At 36.8% G+C, this 12,648-nt stretch overlaps 1 protein-coding gene across 3 annotated transcripts in view; it reads right to left on the minus strand.

The window, feature by feature from the left end:
- CERKL (ceramide kinase like) overlaps positions 1-12,648 on the minus strand; it is a 110,674-nt gene that overhangs the window by 4,781 nt on the left and 93,245 nt on the right. For 2 of the 3 annotated variants that reach the window (XM_046659877.1, XM_046659875.1), the window contains 6 exons: positions 7,776-7,850; positions 6,821-6,998; positions 6,682-6,741; positions 6,047-6,072; positions 5,843-5,951; positions 3,070-3,166 (listed from right to left, as the gene is read on the minus strand). In XM_046659877.1, the coding sequence (XP_046515833.1) occupies positions 3,070-3,166; positions 5,843-5,951; positions 6,047-6,072; positions 6,682-6,741; positions 6,821-6,998; positions 7,776-7,850 (545 nt within the window). The remainder of the gene's footprint in view (positions 1-3,069; positions 3,167-5,842; positions 5,952-6,046; positions 6,073-6,681; positions 6,742-6,820; positions 6,999-7,775; positions 7,851-12,648) is intronic. The other variant, XM_046659876.1, reaches the window with a different exon arrangement.

Consider the following 12,648-nt stretch of genomic DNA (forward strand, 5'->3'; position numbering starts at 1 on the left):
AGAACAAATAGAACTGCTTAGAGGATGAGTTGTGAGGAATGAAGGAGAGAGAAGAATCCAGAGTTCTCCAGGAAGGGTAGAGAGTTGTGCCATTGACCCGGGTAGGGAAACATGGAAGGAGCACCTTTAGGGGAAAAGATGATAAGGTCAGCCATGGACGTGCTGGACTCAATGCCTGTGAGTTTTATAACCTTCTCTGTACACAGGAACATACAGTGGTCCTGCAGACCAGCAGAAAAGACAGAAGTGTACAAAGCTCAAACAGTGGTTCAGACAACGGGGGCAGTGAGATCACCCAGGAGAAGATCTCGTGAGAAGACAGGAGGGCTGCACACAAATCCTTGGGGAAGGACTAACATTTAAGGGTTTTAAACTCCCTACCAAAAATCATGGTCAAAGTGAATGTAGAAAAGTATGGACAGTGAAAATGGAGGCCAGCTAAAGGATGGCGTTGAAAGAACTTGAAGGGTAATTTTTACCTTCTATCAGTTTTACAGACAGATGGGAAGGGCAAGACGAGTCACCCCACAAAAGATGGTTTTCAATATATCCTACAACTGTAATACATATGAACATTCAGTTCAACCTGGTAACAATGGTTCGAGACCTAGATTGTTGCTCTCCTTAGGCTGAAGTGCTACATTTTCCTTCCTGGATACCAGAACTACTACCAATTATAAGTAGATTATATAATCTTACAATTTTCTGGTCCTTATAATATTACATAACTTATATTAATTTACATTATTGAAAATATCACCATGAAGGAAAGAGTCTACACACACACACACACACACACGTGTGTGTATGTGTGTCTATAATTTTTCAACAAATGTACCAAATTAACATTGCTTGAAAGTAGTCACTTTGGGAATCAATCTAATTATTCTTAATAGCTACCATTATGCAAAGCATTTTAGAATCTCTTCGCAAGAAATTACAGAGCAATATCATGGACCTTAATTTTTAGAAAGAGCTAAATCAGTCAGAATTAAGCCTAATGAAGCACACACCCACATACACACACAAAGTCAATAATTTCTTGCATCAAAAGCAAGATATGAAAAGTTGTCATATATATATATATATACAATAGAATATTACTCAGCCATAAAAAAAGACAAAATTCTTTCATTTGCAACAACATGGATGGTCCTTGAGGGTATGATGTTAAGCAAAATAAGCCAGACAGAGAAAAACAAATACTGCATGATTTTACTCATACGTGAAAGATAAACAAATACATGGATAAAGAGAACAGATTAGTGGTTACCAGAAGGGAATGGGGCTGGAAGTGGGCAAAAGGGGTAAAGGGGCACATATGTACGGTGACGGACAAAAATTAGACTACTTGGGGTGAGCATGATGAAGTCTATTCAGAAATTGATAAATAATAATGTATGCCCCAAATTACACAATATTATAAACCACTATGATCTCAATGAAATTACTGAAAAAGAGCAAGACTGGTAGAATAATGGGAAAAATAGGTTATATCTTATGTAACATGATCTCATTTTTTAAAAACAATTATTTTCCTGTACATATAGAATTATATTCGTCTTTATTTTATAGTAAGCAACTACTACTTTTAAAATCAGAAGAAAGCTATTTTCATATTGAAAAGAGGATGTCTACCAAAATTGCCTCAGAAATTTGCCCCTTAGGCAATTCCAAAAGAGACCTCCCATAAATAATTTGTACAATAGATGACTCCCTAAAATAAGTATAGAACTTCCCAAAGTAAGAATCTTAAGGTTAATATTCACTGAAGTTTTCATTTAATAGAAAATGACTAGGAAAAATTTATACCAAAGTAATGACACCAATTATCTCTTGGGATATGGAATTTTGCATGCTTTTTATATTGTTTTCAGGTTTCTATTTTCTGACTTAGGAAAACAATGAACATGTACTGCTTTGGGTTAAGTAATAAAGTTGGTTTTAATGTTTAAAACTGCAGTTTTAAACTGAAAAAGGCATACATTCCTTTAAAAAATCAACAAAGCGCTATTATTTCCCAAAACACACATACATAAAGTCATTACTTAGGCTTACAACCTACTTTATATATGCTTTTGTCTACTTTGTCTCCTTAGACATTTACATTTAAGGAAAGTGGGACTCTTTCTAATTTTTATGTCATAATTTCCAAAACACTTAAGTCGCTTGCTCAATACACGTTGATCAAATCATGTACTATGCAGAAGAGAACTGAAACTTCATGAGGACCGCCCATGAACTACGTAAGCAAGACCAGCAGCTAGTCACTGGCTGGATGGACTCTCCTCCTCCTCCCATCTGGCCTCTCCCAACTACATCAAAGCACAATTTTATACCTTTAAGGTGTGAGACTTTAGAGTTCTACACCATGCTAAGCACTTCAAGACTCGCAATTTCAGAAATTCCCATATTGCCAGGATCAGTTTCCTAATAACTGTGCCAAAATATCTGCCAAAAGAATATGGCTTATAATAGTTACTGCTGCTCTTTAAAACAAATCTAAGTAGAAATATTTTATCTATCCATTTATCTCCACAAACTTCACCACACATTCTAGTTTGGAATAAAATGTCTGTTTAAAAGTGGCATATTTTTAAATGTACATCTGCAATTCTATTTCCATCAGTGATGATAGGTAGATCTGTAAACAAATGGTAGGAAAATCTAAAGCTCATAACTTTAGAGAAAGTCTGATGCCATAAAATCAAGAAGGCTAAATATCTCAGATTTCACTACTTTTCATTCTGAAGAACAGTCAAGTATGTAATTTTATCCTTCATTTTCTTCACATTTCAATGTAACACTACATTTTCTATTTTCTCTTTGCACATACATGCACAGAATGTATATAACCACCAACCCATAGCTCAGAAAAGGCCAATCTACATTAATACTGATGGATACTTTTCAAAATCTGGAGAAAACACAAATTTAAAAAAAAAGATTAATGTATTCAGAAGGAAATAAAGTCTTCTTTCGAGGCAGGACTTGGTGTCAACTCTTCCAGCCTCTCTCTCTCCATGATTAATAGCTTTGCACATAAGTAACAAAAATAATTTACTATACCTGATTTTTAAGACTGGCATATCTTTTCAGGTGTTTTATAAATTCTGGTCGAGAAGTGTTTCGTGCAATAATAAGAGCCATACTTCCATTATTTAATCTGAAATTAAATATTTGTATTTGACATTAAAATGTTTATTAAGAGATTGCATAAGAAATTACCAGTATATAATTCCTTCTAACAAATATGTTTACCAGGAGTTTTAGGCAAGACAGATAAATCGTCATCACATTAAATTTACCTAAAATTCTCAAATCATGTCTTTGCTGTGCTGTTTTGTAAATGATACAGCCTTTCAAATAAGTTTTTATTAAAGAACTGGCTTCCTTCTCAGTAAGCTCATACATTAAGGGCTGCTTAAAAAACAAACCATCCTATTCACATATCAAGACATAATTTAAAATCCAATGTATTTGCTTAGGGATTCTAAATGTGAAACCATATTTTTTTTAAAGATGTATTGTAAATAACAAATAAAAATGGTATTAACAACTAGTTTAACACTTTCTAAAATCTAAAGTGTGACCTAAATATTTATTTGTGGGCAAGTCTAAGGGACATAGGAAACCAAATAAACCAAAGTGGCCCTTGGAAGGATGAAAGGGAATGAACAAATGCTGCCACACAGCTTCAGTTAAATGACCAAGCATTCTAATTGTGCACAACTGTTCAGTTCAATAGAAAAGACTATAAATTTAGAGGTGTGATTTAGTGCCAAAAAAGCCTCTTTCGGATGCATCTAGTTTTAGAAGATAGTTTGCAGAAATACGTATAAGTGACTTCTAGCTTGCTTTCAGTGCAAATATAAAGTTATTCCAAGAATAACAATAACGATGTAAAGAAGAGCTCTTTAAATCTTATGGAAGCTCAGGTTAGAGCTCAAAGGCACCTTGGAGATGATGCCGTCATTCACTCAGTTTATGTAGAAAGAAAAGAAGACCCTACATTTAAGTGATTTGTTCAAAAGCACATGGAGAAAACCAAAATGCTCACTTGGACCAGAGCTCTTAATTCCTAGGGTCCAATGCTCCTTTTACCCATCATGCCACCTCTTCCCAACTGGAAGTAAATGGTACAAAATGTTCAGAGTAGTGCTTTGTGTATCCTTTATTCTTACTCAGAAACATAAAAAGCATTTTGTATGTCTACTTTTCAATACGCATCAGTAATTGAAACACACCTGATGCGCCTGGCACTGTTCTAAATGTTTCACACAGATTAATGCATTTAATCTTAGAAAACTCGGAATATAAGAATATTAGTTTCTATCAGCAATTTGCGCTGAGGTATATTGAAGTAAACTATACTTTATTGTGAAAAAATAAAGGAAGCTGAAAGTTGAAACTCCCGTGCAGTTGCCCTGAATCATTCAGAAGATAAATCTCTGAATATCTCTGGTCAGCTGAGGCTTGGTGTAAAGGCCTTTGCAAAAATGGCATGCTTGATTATAATCCACAGAAGAAGTCCCTAACTAGTCATCCTTCTCTCGTAAATTCATTGATTAAACCTGGTGTGTAAGCAGTGGAATTCAAGGCAAGCTGAAACAATGTATGAAGCCGTTTTGAAGGAAGCATGAGTCAGTGCTCCCAGAAGAGTAGGCTGGCTCTGATGAAGGCCCTTGAGCAAACACGAGAGTTGGGGATGGAGTAGGGTTAGAGAAACATCGTCTCGAGTCTTGGAGAACATAGCTGTGGTGGGCTGGCCAGGTCTTTACTTTCAGTGATGGAAAGGACGTTAGGGAGGCACCAGCTGTCTAGGATTTGTGAGGGTCTAAGGAGGACACAATCAGGCTCAATTTCTAAACCACGCAAGTTTCAAAACACTCCTTTCAAGTTTCAGCACTATGGATAATTAATGAGGACCATGACATCCGGATTTTTAATAGAAAAATTTGTAGTTTCTCTTTCGCTTCTCTAACTTTGAGTATTTCCCTGTTTGGTACCTTCATATTGATTGCCAAGGGAAAAGTTTAAAATCAGTCCCCTTGACTAGCTGTTAATCATTCTGGTTAAATATTTTCCAGAGGAGTTAAAACTGATCGTTAAAATGAAGTTATAAATAGCCAAAGTACACAAGTTATCCTTTTATTCCACTTCTGGGGAAAATCTAGATTTAACTGTATTACACAACACTCATGATCCTTTCTTCTATGTTCTACAGGAGTGGGAGAGAAATATTTTCAGACCAATAATGGACAGTTGCTTGAAAAGAATGTGCAAAAGATGGGATATCTCTATGGTATGGATAAAACAATATATAAAGTTCTCATGAAATTGTAGGCAGTAGATTCATATGTAGCATTTTTCACAGTAAATATAACTGAAATCTTTCCTTTGACTAAAAGTATCATATATAGCCATATACATGCTTTTCATGCTAAGGATATTTATATCTGCATGAAAATTGGAAAGCAGAGACATTCATAAGAAATACCAGAACTAAATACAACATTCTCAATAACTGGTAAATAAACATAAATAAATAAAGCAAGCAAAGTAGGCCCCAAATACACAATAACATCATGTCAATAAAACCCAAGGAATATTATTTTAGCCTCAGTGATATTAAAAAATCAGAATGCTTGTCTGATAATTTTTCCAGTTTAACAATTGTTCTCAACCTACTCTGGTGACAAATCCCTTAAAATCTCTAATATTACAGAGTCTAAGAGAATATCTCTTAATATTCTAGGCAGCCAAGTGTTAAGGGGGTATTCTGAAGGAAAATTGTGGCTTATAGAAAAGTATCAATGATTCAATAAAAACGCTTACTAACCTGGTATTAGGTGCCAAGCCTCTAGGTGCCACTGAACACAGGCAAGGAATTGCCATAATGCTGATATTCAAGAACTGACCCTGGATCATTTGCCACTGTTCATTACAGTCTAAAGGTAATGGAAGTGATCGGTTACTTTCCCTCACAGGAGCAAAACATAAACAGAGCCTGGCTCAGTTCCCAAGGAGGTACTTTTAGACTCACCAGATTTGGGAGATTCCTGTGCCCTCCTAAAAGTAAGAAAACAAAACAAAGAAACAAAAAAACTTCACATAAAGAAGAGCATCTATTAAATATGAGAAAATGAGAGAACCCAACATTACATCTACTAAGTATTTTCTTAGATTAATTAGATACTAAGTGAAAATATGCGAACAATCCCATTATTGCATTTATGGTGTTGCTTCATTTAAAGGTAGTATCATCAATAACAATGCTTTTCAATTTTTTTAAAGATTGGAGCACTTCCTTTGTGTGGCTTTGATTAATATTTGTATTCCACACCAGACTGAAATTCTCATGAGGGCAGAAACTATGGATTTTGTTTGTTTGTTAGTTTCTTGGCTTATTTTTGTATCCAAAGTGCTTGGCATATAGGAGGCACTCAATACACAGCTGTTGAAGAATGGGTGGATGGATGGATGGAGAGAATGGTTGTTTCTGAAGACATAAGCCAAATTACACGGCCCACTAGAATCTGTAGGACTCCACAATTCTATATTCTTCACTGGTACGTTAGAAAAACAAAGATCTTAAGTCTAATAAGTTGTTTATATCAAACTGTTTTATGCTTTAAAGAAAGATAAAGACATCTATATTACTTTGAGCTTTTAACCTACCTTTCTTGTAAATCCTGAGAGCTTTTAAATGGCAAAAATGATATTTCACAGTCCTCTGGCCTAAAATATAATGAAACTTGTTACTGACAGTCATTGACTCTGGGATACAAAATATTTGGTTTAAGAAAAAAAGACTTACTTAAGTTTTGCCAATGCCTTAATTACAGCAAAATCCCTTCGCTGGTTAGGGGACATCCATCGATGCTTTTCTGCCAGAGCCAAAGTTCTTCCACCAAAGCCAAACATGGCTGAGAACCCAAAGCGAAGAAGCTTGCCAATGGTGCTGAAGCTGCAGACATCGACCGGTTGTACATGCCCTTGAATATTATATTGACTATTAGTCAATCAGTGTGTGAAGTAAGGCCAGTCATCAAAATGGCAAACATAGATCATATTTACTTATAGAAGAGCTTAAACTACTTTATACCACAATGAATATCCTTGCTTTCTTCTCATCTCTTTTTACCCACAACTGCTGCAATTGCTGTTTGTAACATTTTCAGGTACTCAGGGAAGAAACACAAAGTAGAAAATTTTGCCATTCATTTCTATTTCATATTAAATATGGTTAAGGAAGTGAAGTTGACGTACAAGTGCAAACTAAACTCAGATTTAACAGTAGTTTTGCGTTGCATTTATCTGAGCTTACGTGCTTTCCACCAATTGGGATAATCAAAGGTCTAGTGGATGTGAACTGGCTGGAAGATGTTTCCTTGCATTTTTCTTTTAACAACATAATCCCAGCCCTGAAGTCTTGGTGCAGTCAAACAACAGTAGCTGATACACTCAAATGGCGTGTGAGGGTTTTCTTGACCCGGTTATAAAATTGTGATCTTGAACATCATTACAATACTTTCTTTTACTGCAAGATTATAGTAAAACTTAGTTTACTGCTCGTTATAACACTTGTATTCTGAAAAGACAGGCAGTCAAAATTGTGAAGATTGACTTTTGTTTTTTAGTCAAACGTTTGTCTGCTTTGAGAGATAAAGAACCTCTCTTTCCTTAGACAAGTCTAACAAAACTAAAATAGCCTTCCTTATGTAAATAAAAACTTCCTTATAAAACATGGACTTCTTTGAAAGACTTCTTACCCATTATAATGTGCAAAGTTGCAGTTACCACGTGAGGGACTCCATGAAGAGAATGTGCCAATACGTTAGTGGAGCCTGCCAAATCAATTTTAAAACATGTACAATCAATGGAGAATACTTTTTTTTTGAAGAAGAAGAAGATTAGCCCTGAGCTAACTACTGCCAGTTCTCCTCTTTTTTGCTGAGGGAGACTGGCCCTGAGCTAACATCCATGCCCATCTTCCTCTACTTTATATGTGGGATGCCAACTACAGCATGGCTTTTGCCAAGCGGTGCCATGTCCACACCCGGGATCCGAACTGGTGAACCCCGGGCCGTCAAAGCGGAATGTGCCAACTTAACCACTTCACCACCGGGCCGGCCCCCTAGCATACATTTTAAACTAACCATTTGCCCTTATTTTATACAGATGTCACTATATAATGTTTAGATGTAAAATTAATGGAAGTTTATAAGTTTTCATTCACAGCACAGATGCACATCAAACAGTTGTTAAATTACTATTTAATCTTCAAACAACTCAAAAGTCAGAAAATATTTTATAGTATCTATTTGCTCACAGGTTTTTCCATCATGAAAGTCTATTGTCTCCCAGGAAATATTAGCTATATCAAAATCTACTCCATCCCACTTTAATGAATGGGCTTCTAACTTCTATATCAAAATGAGCACCAACAGAATGGTGTCTCTGGTGAGCAGAGACAAATACATAAGCAAATAATAAAAATCCAAATAACAGCCAAGAAAATGTACAGAATCACCATAAAGTACAAAAGACATGCTTTAAACACATTTAATGAATCTTAGAGATAAGCTCTCATCGAAATGGGTATTTCCCTCTATTATCCAACAAATAGCATCCTAGATGAAGAAAATCTTTAATTTAATGGGTATTTGTGATGGTATGAAAATCTGAGACACTATGGATTTCTGATTTTTTATAATCATTTGCATAATTTAAGACCCACATGAATTTTTCCCACCAACCTCCAGAAGGAAAGAGCTCTCTCAAGTCAGGTCCCTGGAACACTTATGTGTCTCTGAGATCTTGGGGGAAAAGCCCTGCTTCCTGAGGGGAAAATACCAGCTAGCCCCTGCCATTCCCAGGAAGTGAAAAGGGTTTAAAATTAAGAAGCTACAGTTTTGCTTGAATTAAAGAATATGAGAAAGAAATCCAGTAACAGCCGAGAGCTGTAAAAGCATGGATGTGTTGTGTACTACAGCTCTCAAGGCAGAGGCTAGTCCCCTGGACTTGTTACTCAGGAACCTTCCTGTGTGGTTAGATGTAATCTGTGCTTGGGCTGTTCAGATGGAGAAGCTGAAGCAACTCAGACATTATTAACCAAGACTGTCATTAACGTAATAACAATCATTAGGGACCTTTCTAAGCATTAATGATTTCCAGACCTCTAGTAATACCAATACAAAGAAAAGTTCACCTTAACTAATTGGTAAACTGGTTTATCAAAAGACAAGTTAGGGTCCGACCCTTGTTACTCAGAATATGGCCCACAGTCCAGCAGCAATGACAATACCTGGGTGCTTACTAAAATGTTGACTCTCAGGCCCCACTCCAGACCTACTGAGTCAGTCTGCCTTTTATAAGATCTTCAGGTTACGTGTATGTACAGTAACTTGGAGAGGCACTCTTCTAGAATGCATGGTCCAGGATCAGGGAGGTTGTTAAAAAACAAATTTCTGGTGCTGGCCCAGTGGTGTAGTGCTCTGCTTCAGCAGCCTGGGGTTCGCAGGTTCAGATCGCAGGCACGGAGCTACACTACTCATCAAGCCATGCTGTGGTGGCAATCCGCATGCAAAATGGAGGAGGATTGGCACAGATATTAGCCCAGGGACAATCTTCCTCAGGCAAAAAGAGGAAGATTGGTGGCAGATGTTGGCTCAGGGTCAATCTTCCTCACACCAGCCGCTGCAAAAATAGGCAAATTTCTGGGTTCTACCTCAAACCCAGGGAATGAGATTCTCTGGGAATGGGGCTCAGGTGTCCAGGTTTCAGCAAGTTCTCAAGGTGATTCATATGCACCCTAAGGTTTGAGAACAAGTGGTCCAGAAACCTGTTACTCAGTGCATCTTTACCTAGGACTCAATTACCTAGGCCTTTCCAATTATCCTTTGACCCTCTACACCCTGCCCTTTTGCTGTCTAATTGCTAATTAATCTGAAATGGGTGGGAGAAAAAAGAGGAAACAAATCAATCTATTTTGCTTCCCAATCAGATTTACGGTAAAGGTTTTGGAGGAGGCCGCATAATTAGAGTGAGGTATTTAGGATTATCAATGGATCACAGTCCTCCATGAAACACATTTCCTCCATTACCATGGTTAATTAGGAGTAGGCCATAAAAGCATTCCTCTAGAAAGGCTATTAAAAGACATAATATAATGTTGTCATGTGCAATAGACAATGACACATATCATGACTCAAGAAAATAAAGACCATTTATTCCCTGTGAGTTTGAAGTATGCTAAGCATGCCCAAGCACAAATCCTTTTAGAATGCTAGAGATCACTTTTTTATTTTTATGTCTTCTCAGGCTTTGCAACTTTGTAACTTTTCCTTAATTCCATAGAACTTGGCAGTGATGATAGGCAGGACCAGAAGTCAGAAAATTACTTTAGTCATCTCCTACTCTGATTAACCTGTAACTTAGTCCTCAGGAACGGTTTTTTACACTCTGAATTAAAAAGGAAAAGTTCATAAGGAAAGTGGATGTAAAATTGTAAAACTAGGGATTGCTCTATTTTTTTGTTTGGACAATCTACAAAATAGAGTACAATTTTCTGAAACAAAATGTAATCCATCTGAAACGATGTCTACATGCCAAGAGAACATGCTGCTCGCATAAATAACAACTAGGTAATTTTAGCATTCTCAGAAAAGCTATAAATGCTCTACTTCAAGGTAAACATTTTAATTAGCCTGAAAAGTTATTTTTCTTAACGCTACCAGCAACTTTGCTCACAACCACCTCCTCAGACCTGCTAACATGTGCCAAATACAAAGAGTAAGGACAGAAGTAGCAGCTCATGTAAAGAATGACTGATGAAAGTACCAGGCAGAAACTAGAGAGACAAAAAAAAAAGAAAGAAAAAAATTGTCCTTGGAAGTGCAAGCACTTCTGCAGAACAATTAACTTAATTAACCAGACACCATGAATATTCATAAGGCCGTTAATGTCTCCCACATCCAAACAGATAAATGTGATGTAATGACTTCCTAGTCGAGCATATCTAAAATTCTCATGAAAACTGCACCTACACTTTGGTTCTTTGCCTGAAATATCATAGAAATTAACAGTCCCTTGGCAATATTTTATACTCCTTAAATTAATTGGAAAGCATGAATTTATTTACGTGAACTCTATAGGAATATATGATTCGCAGCCATCAGTATGTGGATTGAGCCTTGTTTTACAACAACTGGATTGCTCTTTTATTTTTATGTCCTCTCCGGCTTTTTTCTCTGTCCTCCCCCCACCCCTTTAATCGCAATCTCTCTGTATAGTTCCTTAGCACCAGTTCCCATAGCAACAAGCACCATTGCTAATGGCCAGCAGTTCAAATACAGGCTTCCCCACATCTGATCCATCTGAGTCTGACCATAACTCAGCCGCTTAGTCTGTTGGCTCAGCAGAGTAATTTACTAAACACTGTCCCTCTGGGTGTCTCTCTCCAGGAGGCAAATGGCTTCAAAGGCAGACCATCTTCTGTGTTCAGCTTGGAAACTTCCTGCCTGGCTCTTGTTCCCATTCTCTATCAAAGCCCTGACTAGGCATAGAGTCCTCCTATTAAATATGTTCCACACATAACTTCCTCCTTCTAGTAGATGGAATCCATAAGCTGGAACTCCCGTACTGTGACCAGAGTTTTGGCAACAGGCTGTATCTTCTAAACAAAAAGTATTCAACTGGTATTTCTACATATCCACTGTACATAGAAAACACTTTCAAAATCGGAGATATGCTTAAAAAGTATAATAATGATAAAACTCAGTGCTATTCCTTCATAAAACCAGAGTTACATTCTACAAAGATAAGCATAACCACCAGTTTTTCTAGCTAATTATTTACTTTATGTCAAATGCATACCTGTGGGGACACCTATCTTTCTACTTTTGATGCCCAGCAGTTAATGAGTGATCTCAGGAGTGTAGCTACTTATGAAGAGAAACAGTGATCTTCACATGAGTGGAATGTTGAAAAGATTCCACCATTATAGACAGAGCTACACAAAAAGGTCAAAGTGACTGGCTCCAAATGCATCCTTTTTTCTTTCTGAGTTGAGGTTATTCTGTTCTCTTCTACTTAAGACCATCACAGGTTCTTCTCTATGTGCTATACAATTATCAGGATATATCAGAAAATCCCTCTTCTTTTAAATTCTTGTTTTGATGAAAGCCTTCGTACTTTAAAAGGGCAATTTGTGTATCTTTTACTCTTTGTTAATTAACAATACTAAATATACTGAAATACATACTAAACGAATGTGGTCATCAAATGGATAGGATGTTGAATTTTTTCCAACTATGTGCATTATTTTCTATTTTCATAGGAAAGAATAATTGTTTCTGCTTCTCTTTAGAGGTAAATGAAGAGAAATAATCACTTTCCTTCATCATTATGTGTTTAAATAATAATTTGGGAGGAGCGACACCAATAACATCATAAACTTGTGAAAGATGCTTTCCTCTTTTCCGGATCCCAGTGTTACTAGAGGGGTCCCCCCAGGCTCTGATCTCCACTTTTTCCTGCTCCCTTCCCCTAATCACAAATCACCCTAGAACCAGCTCCCAGAAGATTGCTTCCTACTATCTGTCAACTACAATTCAGATCCTTCTTGTGGCATCCAGAAGCCAC

Source organism: Equus quagga, chromosome 4 (assembly GCF_021613505.1).
Source record: "Equus quagga isolate Etosha38 chromosome 4, UCLA_HA_Equagga_1.0, whole genome shotgun sequence".
Lineage (NCBI taxonomy): Eukaryota > Metazoa > Chordata > Mammalia > Perissodactyla > Equidae > Equus > Equus quagga.